General features: G+C 38.2%; 1 protein-coding gene across 9 annotated transcripts in view; it reads left to right on the plus strand.

The window, feature by feature from the left end:
- The window catches only part of akap13 (A-kinase anchoring protein 13), a 132149-nt gene that overhangs the window by 89188 nt on the left and 26211 nt on the right, over positions 1-16750 (plus strand). For 8 of the 9 annotated variants that reach the window (XM_055193152.2, XM_055193156.2, XM_055193157.2 and 5 more), the window contains 5 exons: positions 3104-3200; positions 3688-3810; positions 5707-5749; positions 8055-8169; positions 13535-13697. In XM_055193152.2, coding sequence (XP_055049127.2) covers positions 3104-3200; positions 3688-3810; positions 5707-5749; positions 8055-8169; positions 13535-13697 — 541 coding nt within the window. The remainder of the gene's footprint in view (positions 1-3103; positions 3201-3687; positions 3811-5706; positions 5750-8054; positions 8170-13534; positions 13698-16750) is intronic. The other variant, XM_055193160.2, reaches the window with a different exon arrangement.

The raw sequence follows: 16750 nt of genomic DNA on the forward strand, positions 1-16750 counted from the left end.
GCTGCATGCTGGCGGCATCCCGCAACAAATGGGAGTGACGTATTTGGCGGCAAAAGTTTCATCCCCGCCAGCGGGACGCACCTATAGCCGACAGCTTGGGGCTGGCGGCATAAAGAAGCCATGTGGATATTTTTGCTATCTGGGGATACATCTAAGCTTTTGCCTTACCATCACATGCTACTGAATCTAGAAATTAGCTAAAAAGCTACCCTACGTCACGTGATACGTGGCCATTTTTTCTTGTCAACCTCCCAACCCTCTTCCATGGAGGGTTAAGGTACTGTTATCTCACCCTAAATTTACTAAAGTAAAAGTATTGAATTATTTACTTGAGTAAGAGTCAAAAGTAATAGATGAAAACTACTCAAGTAGTTAGTTACTCGTTACTTCCGATCTGATTGCAAAGAAGCATAAAAACACAGAATTTTAGACTACTTGGAGGGCTTTCACAAACTTTTTCTTGAAAGTTTAATTGTTCTGCTTATATACTGCTTATAAACCTAAATTAAAGTAAAGCAGTCTATCTCAGTCATGCAACATCAAATACTGTGTCATTTAAAAAAATCTCAAACACACACTGTATGTTTTCTGACAGTTAACTGTGTCTTTATTTTCACGTTCACAACAAAAACTGGTAAGACTTTACAATAAGGTTCATTAGTTAACATTAGTTAATGTATTAACTAACATAAACAAACCATGAGCAATACATTTGTTACAGTATTTATTCATCTTTGTTAATGTTAGTTAATAGAGAGAAAGTTTTTAATTATTTGTTCATGTTAGTTCACAGTGCATTAACTAACGGTAATAAGATTTTAATAAAGTATTAGTAATTAGTAACAATAATTGATAAATGCTGTATAAGCGCAGTTCATTATTAGTTCATGTTAACTAATGAAGTTTACTAATGTTAACTAATGAACCTTATTGTAAAGTGTTACCCAAAAACTTGTCAGCATCTGCCTTTAAACAAGCTAACAGTACTTTTGCCCCGGTTCTCCCTTATTAATGCAAAACGTCACATTATGCTGATCGATTTGTTTAGTTTTGTGAGGACAGGATATGGAAATGTGCAGATGTGAAAGTGTTTTGTTTCTAAGGTTTACAGGATTTGTCATTGCTTGCACAAGAGCGCATTTGACAAAAACACTCAGTGTGTGAAATAGTATAACAATAAGGTAAAAGGTGTTGCGTAGCAATCTCTCGCAACGAACAATGAATGTATATTCATAAATTATTACCATTTCACATTAGCGGAGTAACACCACTAAATGTAGCGAAGTAAAAGTATAGTTTTTTCACTAGACATGTACTTGAGTAAGAGTAAAATGTACCCATCCTTAAATTTACTCTTAAAGTACTAGTTACTCAAAAAATGTACTCAAATAAATGTAACAAAGTAAATTTAATTTGTTACTACTAGTGCTGGGTTTCGATTCAAATTTCAAGAATCGATTTGATTCCAATTCTCAATATCTTGAATCCATTATCATTATTTGATTCAATTTGATCCGATCTGATCCGATCTTCGAGATTTAGAAAAGTGTTTTTGAAAAAAAGCATTTTTCCAGCTGTTACCTGAATTACAGTTTTCAAAACAATCGCTTGCTCAGTTGCGTTTTCAGCATTGAAGGCCATCCGGAGCTTAGCCCAGACCATTTTATGTAAATACAGGGATCACTAGCCTAGATCACCCGCTCTAGCTAGCCTAGAACCAATTATAGCGGCTGTGCATGTTTTCTATATATATATTTTTTAGAATTGTAATTAAATGATTTTTATTTTTGGGCGAACTTTTCCTTTAAAGTGCACTTAAGCTTACTTTACACATACAGTATTGCAGAACATTTAATGATGAAAGGGCAATAATAATGAAATTCATCTCTATTACATTAATTTCAGGAAGCATCTAGTTCTAGGTAACTAAAGCTTCTGGTTGCAAATCTGTTGGAGTTTTGACTGAATCAATAATAATTTAGCACGAATTTGGCTTTATTCCCCAGTATTAGCTCTCAGTGTCTTGATCAAAGGCAATGATTTCGTCTAGGAATCGTAAATCCAAATGCTTAAAAATGGGTTATATCTACCGCATTCATCGATCTTGCTCATCCAACTTCCACTCCGTTAAATCCATGTTAGTACTGAACGTGCTTGCAGCAGGATACTATCATTTAACCAGAAACAACTTCTCATTTCTTTCTGATTATCTGATAGGATGCATTAATGTGTGTACGACTTCATGAGGCGCTGCAAGAAACGACAAGTGGATGACATCATTGTAACGCAAGCGATTTGAAATCAGTCTTGCGGCACTCTGATTTCATCTGCTTGTAAGTTCTTGCGGCGCTGCGTAAAGTTGAACACACTTAAAAAACTCGAAGCAGCTGAACTCCACAGAACTGTCCTGCGTATGCCTCGTCCATTAATTGTATATAGCAGGACAATTCATCTCTTAACCTCTCAGCGTGAGAAATACAAGGTGTGGCGTGTGAACTGTGTGAAATGAGCCAGGTCATAACGGAGTCACAGGGCTTGACTCAAAACATTCAGGGCTGAAGCCCCGGCAAAATCGTCTGGTGACGCCCCTGCGCTTGCTTAACGTTACTGACCGCCATGTTCGTTGTTTTAATGTCCTTCCACCTCGCGCGCATGCGTGAATTCAATGACGCGGCAAGTTTACGTTATTAATTATTAAATTGATCCTCTGAGTTACGGATCGATCTTAAGAAAATAATATGAAAATCGATTCAGAATCGGTGAATTGGTTTTTCAACACAACTCTAGTTACTACCCACCTCTGCCCTTTTTATTTTCATTCAAGTTGTGGTCCCATATCGTTTTGGGGCGCTAAATCTTGAATGACTGTTAACTGTTAAATATATGAGTCTCACATCTCGAACCGGAAGACACTTTTCGTATTTGAACAAAGAGAGTAAAACATTAATGTGGATGGTCATTAAAGATTTGCTAAAACAACAAAGCTGCTGGTGGCCTAAGACTTTTGTACAACACTGTATTTTGCACCGGTGACATTAGTTGAACTCACGCTGGTTAAATTGGCACTGTTGATCATTTAATAAATTACATTCATTGCTTTCAGAAGTCCATCCAGTCTGGACGGAGAAATGTCCCACCTGCAAATCCGATTCTCACCAAATCCGTCTCTATGTTGGCCATCAGTCATAAAGACTTGGACGGTAAGTTTAAACTTGTCTTGTTTGCTGGTCTGTAATTTATTGTCCCTTTCTGAGCTCTGCAACATTGCTTTGGGTTCAGTAACACAAAGGAATGAGTTCACAAGCTTAGCTTGAAAAAACCCATAGATTTGTTGCAGACATTCAGAAATAGTTTTTCTCTGTTGGTCTATTTCTTCTCTATCTAAGGTTACTTGAGGAATCAAACATTGGTCACACAATGACCACTCACTTCCTGTTATCGCCATTTCTAACCATACTGGGATCACAACCGGGCATAATATTTTGTATTCCTGTGTGGATTGGGATTACTGGTGTTGTTCAACTCATCCGATGTGTCCCATGATTTTCTTTTCCACCTCACTCTGGTGACACTTTAAGGGAGTGGACATTAAGGGTGAACTAAAGGTGTGCATTTTTTTGGCACCCTATTTTATTATAACGCCTGCTTTGATCTTTTTTTTGCCCATGTCATAATGGAACCCGACAGCGACTGGACGGCCACGACCTAAGCGACGAATCTCCTTCTCCCTCAGCATCTCGCCTTTGCTTACCAAATCTAAATCTGTCTTTTCTATTGGCTCTTCATCCAGTGATGATGATGATACAGTCAGTAAGTAAAAGAATATTTCGCAATGCCTGGCGTGGATCCTGTTCTCAACACCTGCTTAATATGAATTGTGTACCCTACCTCCCTTGTGTCACTAAGTTATTGATAAGCCCAGTCAAAGAAACGTTTTATTTGTTAAAAACCTATCCCATAATTCTTCTCTCCTTTGTGTTGTTGAGTGATAAATGTTTATTGCATTGTTTGCATTATATGGGTTTTTAATGGAAGATGCATTGTAAAAATTGGTTTGTACTTTTTTGCATTTGCATCATTGCATTTCACATTTACTTGTTTGATCACTTAAACGGGTTAAGCTTGCGATGTTGCATTACAAAATGCATCAAAACACGGCAATGCAAGCATGATTTTTCAGCAGTGCAGCAAGGGCCGATCTCTCATTTGTTTTCTTTGCTTTGTTGTCTTTTCAGTTCAAATATTGTTAATGCTATACATCATCTTACATCTTGTTATGCAACTTGATGTAAATTTAAGATGTTATTTTCCAATATGACTTGCATAAGACAGATTAATGTTTTTTCAGTTAACACATAGTTTCGCTAAAGAAACACATTGAATTATTGCACCACGGATAGTAGGTCTCTCTAGTAAGCCACGTCTGTTTTGTTTTTTTTCCATTGGCTCCATCTCTTTCACATTCATCAGATCCATATAAACACTTTTTATAATAGGACTGTTTTTAGACCTCAGGCAGCTGCTTAACAGGATCGAGTTTCCTTTAAAAATATCCCCAGATCGTGTACAAAAAAGAATAATCTGGCTGCCATTTTAAGATCGCAACTGTTATGGATCCCAAAGGTTATACATTTAATGGATGTATCAGCATGCCTATACATTATCACTCAATCTTTCCCTGAAGCTTTTGTGGTTGCAGATCAATGTCTAAACTTCAAGCTTTGTGAATTTCGTACAATTCTGTTTTCAATGTGGCATTTTACTTTAAATATTTCCTCCCTTTGTTCTCTGCAGGACAGGACACCAGATTATTTTCTCGCTATTAAACTTGTGTCGTTTTTCTTATGTACAAGTACCAAACTCCAGATGCACGCTGTACGATTTTTGGCACGGATCGTAAAATCTTTCTGTAATCCACCATAGGCCATAATACTGTATTATAACACTTTTTACAAATATGCAAGTGTACACGCACAGTCGAACGAGCCTTGCCAAGCATAGTCGTTGAACTCATACACGTGCTGACGTTCGACGCATGCGCATTGCGACAATTAGCAATACCTCCCGTCCCGTGGCCTACATACACACTCCTGTATGCGCATGCATGACCTAAAGACGGGTTTACACCAGACGCGAGTTCAACGATTTGTGCGAGTAGATTACATACATTACATTTTGCCGCAAAAACACGCGCTATTCCCCTCAAACGCGTCTTCGCCCAAGTTGAAAATATTTAACTCAAGCAAAAAATTTGTATGACACGAAGTTAAATCCCGCGAGTAATCTAGATTGAGTAACTCGATGCCCCGCGTTTAGTGTGTACGTAGCATAAGAATCCTGCGGTGCATGTACAGTACGTGCGCACTCTTCCGATGACGCAAATTGTGTCATGCGCACTACACGTGGGCCCTCGCGTACGTGCCAAAAATGGACCGTACTTCGACCTTCAGCGTGACAGGTTCACTTGTATGCATATTCATTTGTGATTAATTTATTTGTGCACTGACGATGATGTGTATTCTTTGGTACTACATAAAAAACATTGATGAGACAGTCTAACAAGTAACGATTGAAAGACTAAAAATCATACAGCGTGTAGCCAGCTTGATGTCTGTTGCAGATCTTATAGATGTTACTCTCACTCAGATCTGGTTACACCTCCACTGCACTGTTGGTTTTAATCATTTATTTCTGGTTTTGTTTCAGGATTGGCCTCATTCACGGGTACATCAGGATCATTAGAGTACAGGTATGACACCTGCGTTAGCATTTCATTTTTTTAAGGTATGCTAACTGCTAAAAAACAACGTTATATATAATACAATGTGTTCACGTGGTTTATGGTTAAAAAACACTTTATTTTCTACATACCGTACATTTTTGTAGCTCCACATATCTCCGCTTTCCCCAAACGCTCTGATTTTGTACTAAGCTCACCGATCTGAAAAGGGTTGTGTCCCTGATTGGCCTGCTAATCTGTATGTTGTGATTGGCCTGAATACCTCTGATGTTAGCCGGAAATGTGACGCTCCTTACCATGTTTGAAAGATTCGGTCACAATGCAATGCTAACAGGAGTTAATTTACAGGCTGTGAGTCCAAGCGGGAGGAGTTATGATAATGTCGGTCTTGTCTACGTCACCAATCCCAGGAAGTAAACTGTTGCCTAAAATCTGTGTGTTTGTTGTAGTCCAAGAAAAGAGATTTACGTTGGAGCCGCTAACTAGCATCATTGTTTACTTTGGGGTTTGTACCTATTGCATATCGTTAACATGTACTAATACACACTTACACGCCAAAGGAAATGTAAAATTGTGAATCTGACCATTGTTGCTCTTCAAAGTCACCATGAAACAGAAGTAGTGCTTTTCTTCTTTTCCCTGTCAAAACGTATATCCGAGATAAAAATGTAGAACTGATTGGATCGTTGGAGCTAATTGCTGCAGTTTTTTCCTTGGCAGAAACAAGTCTTCGATAGCACCGCCCTTGAGCCATTACTCGTGACAGGAAGTAAAGAGGCGTCATTTTGAAGAGGGGAGGAGATTAGCGTTTCTGATTAAAGATTATGAGTGCACATAAATAAAATAAATAAAATAATGAAGTGCACAGATAAATAATTTGTAATGAACACTACAATATTACATATAAAATAAAAATGTGTTCATTTTGATTTTATGATGACTTTAAAGCAACACTAAAGAGTTTTTTTTACCTTAAAATAACGTTTCCAAAAAAGTTTAGTCGTGCATCCCCTCGAAACAGGGTGAACGGCACTTTCACTATCGCTTTGCAGCCCTCTATCAGCCAAAACTGCACTAAAAAAGTTTTCAGCCGTCGGGTCGCGGTCCTGTAGTTCGAATGAAAACAACAAAAACTTGCTTTACGGCAGACCTACAATCCAATCAGAGCCAGCTTTGCTGCAGTAAGCTAAATTATTTACGACAGTGGTAATGGACAATTCCGCTTCCAACCTGTAGTGGGGAGCAAAGAGCAAAAACTCTTTAGTGTTGCTTTAAAGAGCACCTATTGTCCGATTCACATTTTTAAATTTCCATTGGTGTGTAAGTGTGTATTAGTACATGTTAACGATATGCAAAACGTACAAACCCCAAAGTAAACGATGACGCGAATTCTCATCTCCAGCGTAAATCTCTTTTCTTGGACTACAACAAACACACGGATTGTAGGCAACAATTTACTTCCTGGGATTGGTGAAGTAGACAAGACCGACATTATCATAATTCCTCACGCTTGGACTCACAGCTTGTAAGTTAACTCCTGTTAGCATTGCATTGTGAGCGAATCTTTTAAACACAGTAAGGAGCTTCACATTTCCGGCTGACGTCAGAGGTATTCAGGCCAATCACAACATACAGATTAGCAGGCCAATCAGGGACACAGAGCTTTTCAAATCTGTGCATTTCACGAAGAGATTGAAATCTGGAGCTATAAAAATGTATGGTATGTTGAAAATAATGTGTTTTTTATCCATAAACCACACAAACACATTGTATTGTAGCAAACACACGAAATAAAGTTGTTTTTAGCAATGAAATAGGTGCTCTTTAAGGTCCTAAGCATGTTTCTGATTTAAAAATATGACTCATTTCAGTCAGATTATAAGGTTGCATTGCATGTCTCTTTTTTGAAGAAGGCAAACACATAATGCAACTGAGCTCAATCAAGTAGACATTGCTTCATATTGGAGCTCTTCAATGAAAGTGGCATCTCCAAATGACTAAGCATTTCCATTTTGTTTTGGAGCTCCCACTGCGTTTAGGAGTTTACTGCTCCCATTTGGAGATCTCCAGGCTGCAGCTGTACCATTATCGAAAAAAATAAAGCCATCATGTCTGATAAATTAGGAGAATTTTAGCATTTAGCATGTGTATTTAATATTAAAAACTATAGATGAAAATGTATTTTATCAAATAACGCTGCCTCCAATGTATGTCAACCAACACGCCCATATCAGAACAGAGGAAGAAAGTTCATATTTAAAATCCATTTCTAATCAGTTTCTTCCCCTTTGTCGTTTCATTTTCTCATCTGCAGTATTTCCGAGGAGGATCCTGGACCTTTACGAAGTGATAGTGAATGCAAAGGTGGAGGAACCAAAGTCAGCAGGACCTTCAGTTACCTCAAGAACAAAATGAGCAAGAGGAGCAAGGTCGGTTTGTCACAAGACAATTCAATACACTTCTTACTCTTTTCAGAATTTGTAAAGCAGCTTTACAGAATACATTTCATAAACAAAAACAGAAATGCAGAGAAAATACAGGAAATGAACTAAAACAGGAAATAAGCAATATGATTTTATAATAAAAATTGTAAAACAATAAAGTGTCTCCACATTACATGCTAATATTAAAGACTCAATCATCATGCATAGTAAGCAGAGATTAACTTGTATATTGTAAAGTTATAGATGCATGTGACCTTATGTATTTCCTAGTTATCTGGACTAGATGACTAGTTACTTAAACTTTTTTTTTGTTAGTGCAATCATGCTACCTTTTTGTAAAACTCGACTCCAGTTTTGCAATAATCATTTTCAAAGTTTATTTTTGTGCATTTGTGTTTGTTCAAATGAAGATATCAAAAGTTGTACAGATTCATGCTTTTTATGAAAATGTATCGTTTCGACCGTGATTCAAACAAGATTATTTTGGTTTGAAAACTGATAAATTCCTCTCTTCAGCTCTGTATGTCTAAAAAACGTCTTGCAATATTTGTACGTTTGTTTTGCAGCTGGTAACCTTTGATACGAATTGGTTTATAACCTTGAGGTTTTCTCCCTGTGATTTCCGTAGATGATGATGTCCTCGATCACTTAGCAACATTTGCATGATCTGAGGTTGCTCGAATCATCTGTTCTTCCGCCGCAAAGCTCGCTCTTGCACAGGCAACTTTGTGCATCATACTCGAGCTCAAAGTAGGGAAGTTGAACAGGATGCAAAGGCAAACTGCGGTCTCAGTCGCTGCGTTTCTGTTTTAAATATACTCACACACAGTTGCACTGTTAAAGCTCCTCCGTTTCTGTGAAAATAAACTCTTGTTAAAATCCATGACCTCATGTTTTCAGAGAACGGATAGATGAAAATAGATGACGTGATAGATGACAGGACACACTTTGAATGTTCACATCAGACCGGCTGAGCCATGATATGTGATTAATGAGTATTTAATTAAAAAAAAATGTTTCTTGTAGATGCTTTGGGTCACGTGACGACCACAGGTGTCAAACTTGATTTAGCTTCAGATTAAAACTTTACTTACAGTAAACTACACAATGCAACTCAAGTGTGTTTGAGTACTAGGAAGGGGGGGTTGAAAGGAAGTGCGCTGTTTTTAAGTCGAGCATAACAGTTAGAAAAGACAGAAAGACGCTGCAGCACTCTTTAAACTCTGTAGGTCACATCCTCTGAGTGTCTTTGCTGCGTGCTATCATGGAAAGTTGTGTGTGTATGTAGAGAGACACGGCCGCATCTACTGTACCGTCAGACCAGTGACCGCATTCGTTGGCCGTCCGTGTTTGGGATGTCTACGTTGTGTCGTAGGTTTTTGCCACAGGGTCGCTCTCTGAAGATCAAAAAAGTTGGGGGACCGGTTGAGGTAGGTTTCAGGATCAATGTTAAATGTCGATAGTATGGTGCTATCTTTATATTGTAACGTTTTTCGTTATGATGTTATTGCGGTTGTGGTTTACATGTTTTTGTTGGTTTGATTTTTAGAGGATTAATGTATTGTTTTAGTGGCTTGGTGGCATTTGTGGTATCCTTAATATTGTGGTGTTAAGAATTTCTGTTAATAATTTTCTTATGTAGGTGTGTCTTTTATGAGCGTTAACTTTTATGCAGTGCATTGTGTAATATATAATAATTAAATTAAAGTTATATTTGTTAATATTTGTTTCTTGCGGCTTGTTTGTCAGTATAATCTGGATATATAGCTGCTTGGTGTAGGAGCGGAACGGACTGGATTTTTTCAATTAATTAATTTTGGCTGTGGTTTTTGATGCTTGAGAAATGTTTCAGCGAAATTAGAGAGAAATAACACTTGTTAACAGATAACTCATGCAACACAGTGGCGGGACAGACAGGGTATTTCACACAATGGCTGGAAGGATGGACAAACAGACAGACAGACAGGCAATTCAACACAATGGCTGGATAAAGATAGAAAGAGAAGAGCGAGTGGCCGTTAATCACAATAGCTGGACGGACAGACAACTGGCGGCCATTCAACACAATAGGTGGATAGACAGACGGATAGACAAGAGACAGGTCATTCAACACAATTAATGGATAGATAGATAGAACGACAAATTATTTGATATATTGGATGGACAGGCAGGTAATATACCACACCATGTGGGGTAGCGAGACAGATAGGCATATTATTTAACATAAGGGTTGTATAGACAGAGGGACGGGTCAACACGAAAGGTGGATAAACAGAAAGACAGGTCTTTTAACATGGATGGATGGACGGACAGATTACAGGTCATTCAGCACACTAGGTGCTTGAATAGATAGACAGATAGGTCTTTTAACTTGTCGGATGGATGGATTAACAGACAGAGAGATTATTTAGTAGTGGGTGGACAGACAAACGGGTGATTTAATTAACTGGGTGAAAAGAGAGAGACAGACAGATTATTTAACATAATGGGTGGACAGACACTACTACTTGCACACACTTGCAAGAATGGGCTTGCAGGGTGGGATCTGAGGATGCTTCACGTACACACACTTGCAGGTGATCTTTATTGATTTAAAGGGAACATTGCTTTGTTTTAGAAGTCTTAATATTTTTTGCCGTATGCCATTTTTGGCTGTTGTGTGTACATAGACTTTTTTAGAGTTTCATAAATGAGACCCAAGGTGAGTACATAGATGGACAGACAGACATATTTTACATAAGGGTTGTATAGATAGACAGATGAGTCATTAAATACAATAAGTGAATAAACACATAGACAGGTCTTTTAACATTGATGGATGGACGGATGGACAGATAATCATCTGACTGACAGATTATTCAACACAGTGGGTGGACAGACAGACAGATCATTCAGCATGCTGGGTGGATAGATGGACAGACAGACAGATAAATAGATAGATTATTCAAAACAGTTGGTGGACAGACAGACAGGTCATTCAGCACACTGGGTGGGTGGATAGATGGACAGACAGGTCGTTTAACTCAGTGGATGGATGATGGATTGACAGACAGACTGATTATTCTACAGTGGGTAGACAGACAGACAGGTCATTCAATTCAATGGGCTAATAAAGAGACAGACAGATTACAGTATTCAACACAATGAGTGGACAGACAGACAGAACAGTAATTCATCATAATATGTGGACAGACAGATAATTAATTTAACATAATGTGTGGACAGACAGACAAACAGGTTTTTATCACAATGTGCGGACAGACAGACAGGTCACTCAACATAATGTGTGGACATACAGACAGACAGGTTATTCAACATAATGTGTGGACAGACAGACGGGTAATTAAACAATGTGTGGACAGACAGACGGGTAAGTCAACATAATGTGTGGACAGACAGACATATTTTTAACACAATGTGTGGACAGACAGACGTGTAATTTAACAATGTATGGACAGACAGACAGGTAATTCAACATAATGTGTGGACAGACAGACAGATTTTTAACACAATGTGTGGACAGCCAGACGTGTAATTCAACAATGTTTGGACAGACAGACAGGTCATTCAACATAATGTGTGGACAGACAGACATATTTTTAACACAATGTTTGGACAGACAGACAGGTAATTCAACATAATGTGTGGACAGACGGACAGGTCATTCAAAATAATGTGTGTACGGACAGAGAGACAGATAGACAGGTCATTCAACATAATGTGTGGACAGACAGACAGGTCATTCAACATAATGTGTGGACAGACAGACGGGTAATTCAACAATGTGTGGACAGACGGACAGGTCATTCAAAATAATGTGTGTACGGACAGAGAGACAGATAGACAGGTCATTCAACATAACGTGGGGACAGACAGACAGGTCATTCAACATAATGTGTGGACAGACAGACGGGTAATACAACAATGTGTGGACAGACAGACAGGTCATTCAAAATAATGTGTGTACGGACAGAGAGACAGATAGACAGGTCATTCAACATAACGTGGGGACAGACAGACAGGTCATTCAACATAATGTGTGGACAAACAGACGGGTAATTCAACAATGTGTGGACAGACAGACAGGTAAGTCAACAATGTGTGGACAGACAAACAGGTTTTTAACACAATGTGTGGACAGACAGACAGATTTTAACACAGTGTGTGGGCAGACAGACAGGTCATTGAAAATGTGTGGACAGACAGACAGGAAGTTTAACATAATGTGTGGACAGACAGACAGGAAATTCAACATCATGTGTGGACAGACAGACAGGAAGTTTAACATAATGTGTGGACAGACAGACATGTTTTTAACACAAAGTTTGAACAGACAGACAGGTTTTTAACTAAATCTGTGGGCAGACAGATAGACAGATCATTCAACATAATGTGTGGACAGACAGACAGGAAATTCAACATAACGTGTGGACAGACAGACAGGAAGTTTAACATAATGTGTGGACAGACAGACATGTTTTTAACAAAGTGTGGACAGACAGACAGGTTTTTAACGCAAATGTGTGGACAGACAGACAGAAAAAAGCAGACAAAAGCATGCACATCAATCTTAGTGGTATAAGAATGCATGTCGGCAACACCAAAGCTCCAAAAGTATCAAAAATGTTTATTATTAAAAACTATTGCATGGCATAGAGGTGACATTTTAAACATGCAGGCCCTTCATCTGAATCAACACCACTGATATACCATTATTTATAGCCATACCTCCAAGTAATCAAGTATCACATGATCATACAAAATTCTCATTGGTCACAATCTCACAAGAACAGATTGTCCCATAAGAAAAACTAAAGATACCCAAAAAAGAAAAATGAAAGTAAAAAAACAACTAGAACTATTCAAAATGTATACATGTAAATGTATAAATCCAATAGACCTCCCGCTGTAAAAGCAATTTATTAATATCACCTCCGCAACATGTATATTTGACTAATTGGATGCCGAGTACAGACAGACAGGTCATTCAACATAATGTATGGACAGACATACAGAAAGGTTTTTCAACAGATTTCTGATGAATGAGTAGACAGACAACAGAGGATATGTTTGTCTGGTGATATGAATATGAATGCTAGTATTTATTGAGCTGAAGCTGATGAGTTCCTCCCGATTGATGCAGCTCTGCTCTGCTGACTCTGTTAGTTTTATGATGGATGTGACCCGATCGCTATTAATCTCGCATCTGGCCCGAGACCAGACTGTAATTGAGAGTCTAACGCACAACTCTGGCTGTCTGACAGCTACTGCATCTCACACTGAAATCACATAACACGTCTGCACACGAGAGAGAGAGATTTATTCACAGATTTTATTTTCTGTTTCGCAGGAGAAAGACAAAGAGAAGAACAAGGAGCGAGAGAGAGATGCCAAAGACAAAGAGAGGAGAGCATCGCATGGGCATCTGTTCACTCCTTTCACAACTGTACCCACAGTCCCCTGCCACCAATGCAACAAACCTATCAACACTAAAGATGCCTTCGTCTGCACCAGTAAGAGATGATCCTTGTTATTATACTTCTTCTGTTATATTCACTCCTCTATACTTAATCTATATAATCATCCTGCTCTTCTGGGTATTTTATAGACCCTTATTGTTTCTTTTTGTGTATGCATACATTTAAATGCAGATGTGAACTCTGTATGCTCCATATCTTTTTTGTACTCATGTTCACATCCATCCTCTACACTTGTGTAGTCTACTATTCTATGATTGTTTTACCCTGTAGTCTTTACTTTTCTTTACTTATACATTTTCCTTTGTTTTGACACGAACAGATGTCTTTTTAGGACTTCCTCTTTTGCGCTCATTCACCGTGCAACCATGTGCTTCAGAGTTAAATTTACTGCTGTGAAAGTATTTTATTTGCAGAAGGTTGCATTGTAAGAGGAAATGAATTTCATAAGTTTATACCGTGGACAAAATGCCAATGGTCTCTTAAAATAGAAAATCTATTTTATTAAGCTGTTAACAATTGCCTAATGCACTTACAGCCAGGATCCATTGTGCCGCACTGTTGTTTCTGTTGAGAGAAAGTGTTATGTGCGAGAACTCAAGTGTTTATGACGGCAAGCTTATGGGTGGAGGTTTCGGTAAATGTGCGTTTGAGCGTGAGTGTTTTTTTTTTAAGGAATTAAAGAAGAAAGTTGGAGTGCTTTAATAATCCTGGCTATACGCCCAGTCGGATCTTACATGGAGTTGCATCATTTCACATCGCACAGCTGCTGCACACCCGAACATCCTGTTAGCACACTCCTGCAGCCATAACATAATCTCTCTCTCCTCTCTCTCTCTCTCTCTCTCTCTCTCTCTCTCTCTCTCTCTCTCTCTCTCTCTCTCTCTCTCTCTCTCTCTCTCTCTCTCTCTCTCTCTCTCGTTTTCAGAGGATGTGCTGACTCAAGTCATGATTTTGTCTGTCTGATTAGATCTCTGTAAAGTCTTGCACACTACTTTTGTGTTTAAATTTACATGTGAACATTTGGCAGATGATTTTATCTAAAGCAACTAAACAGACTTTTTCAATTGCATCACCTGCTGACCTAATGTCTCTGCTTTTACTGTGCATGATCTGCGGTTTTTGAAAAGTTGAGGGTGGGGCAAAACAATATTAGCCAATAATAATATAGATTAACTTTGTGTCAATCCAATCGGGGCTGGACATTATGGGGTGGTTTCCCGGACTGAGATTAGCTTAAGCCAGGCCTTAGTTTAATTAGGAAAAATTGTATTTACTGATTCGGACGGGATTTAAATTCTTAGGCTGTTTCATGCGTTTGGGTGTTTGTAAGGTTTGATATTTTGCTTTAAAGGCGCAGTGTGTAAATTTTAGCGGCATATAGTGGTGAGGTTGCGAATTTGTCTCCGTTCAGCTTCCAAACACGCGTACAAATGATTACTTTATCAGACCGTCAGAGCAGCAATAATTTGTGTCATTTACAGGACATTCACAAATTAAAGATAGAAAAAGTGGCGAAATGTCTGTCGGCTCATGACGACACGCACCATGTATTAACAAATATTTTTTTTATTTTAACTGATAATGTTAATCGGTCATAAATTCTTACCTTCGGTTAATGGTTAAACGGTCAATGTGAGCATCCCTATTTGAAACGCATAGAGAAGCTACGGTAGCCCCACCGGACAAACATGTCATCGTTGGAGACAACTTAGTAAAAAAGTTTGTCCATTAAGAGCTTCTGTAGAAACGTGGCTGCACAAAATGGTGGCTTCCATGTAAGGGGACCCTCGGTGTATGTAGATAAAACGTCTCATTCTAAGGCAATACACACATAACGGTTCATTGTGAAAGGGTCTTTATACACCCCTGATAATTTAGTTTTGTATATTATTTTGCATTTCTGTCAAGAGATCCTTCTAAAAATTACACACTGCACCTTTAAATGTAAAATTATTACAGAACATGTAATTTATACAAATCCTACTAAAGTAGCCTACGTGTTTTATATAACTGGTTGCTTATAATAAACCCAAAGAAATGTAGAAATAAGTAAGGAATAATTGACAATGGGCCATTGAATTATTAGAAAATAATGCACACCCAAGGTGGTGGTTATTTTTAAGGCATTTAAAAAGTTAGGTGTGTGGTTACCGGAAAATAATGCGTAACATTTCTCTACCAATCAGAATACAGCATTTAACTGACCCGTGGTATAATGATTAATAACAATTTATTATTTTCATTAATTAACATTAACATTAATTACCATTCTATGAATTAGCAGTGTTTGATATTCAGCTCGTCTTGATTTAATTATTTTATTTCTCCGAATATTAAAAAACATCCATATCTAAATTAATGGGATTTAGGAAGTAAATATACGCACGTTAGCGTTAGTAAGACCTTACGGCAGATCACGTTGGCCAAAACACGACAAGAACTGCATTTTCAAAAGATATTGCGGGCAAACACAAACATTTGCATCCGGACGGGATTAAATTAAATTTAAAAGTTCTGCGAAAAACAGTAGGTAAATTGCTCTGGAATTTTTACGGAGGTTGTCAGAGAAAAACAAAGACATGGCCGAATCGGATGGAAGTAAAAACACAGAGGACCTCTGAGGTCCCCCTGTAAAACGAATACAGTCCGAATAGGGCTTAGGACTAGTCTAAACCCTGTCCGGGAAATTACCCCTATATGGTGCACCCATCAAAATATTTAAACCTGTAGAGATTCTGTTAGATTGTGTTCAAAGATGTACCGATATATCGGCCAATAATCGGTATCGGTTCATAAAAGCAATTTTTAACACTATCAGCTATCAGACGAAAAATCATGGCTGATATATCCTGTCAAACAGGAAAATGTAAAGAAACGTCACTAGTTTAATGTTCAGTATTAATGGTCATTATATGAATAACATTCAGATAATTAAATCTTCAGAATTTAGTTAAAGGTGCAGTGTGTAGATTTTGGTGCCATCTAGCGGTGAGGTTGGGAATTGCAACCAACGGCTGAGTCCACCGCTCACCCCTCAATTTCGAAATAGTGAAGTTAAGGTAGCTGCCGTAGGACAAAACCTGTCA

The sequence above is a fragment of the Misgurnus anguillicaudatus genome, chromosome 6, assembly GCF_027580225.2.
Source record: "Misgurnus anguillicaudatus chromosome 6, ASM2758022v2, whole genome shotgun sequence".
Classification (NCBI taxonomy): Eukaryota; Metazoa; Chordata; class Actinopteri; order Cypriniformes; family Cobitidae; genus Misgurnus; species Misgurnus anguillicaudatus.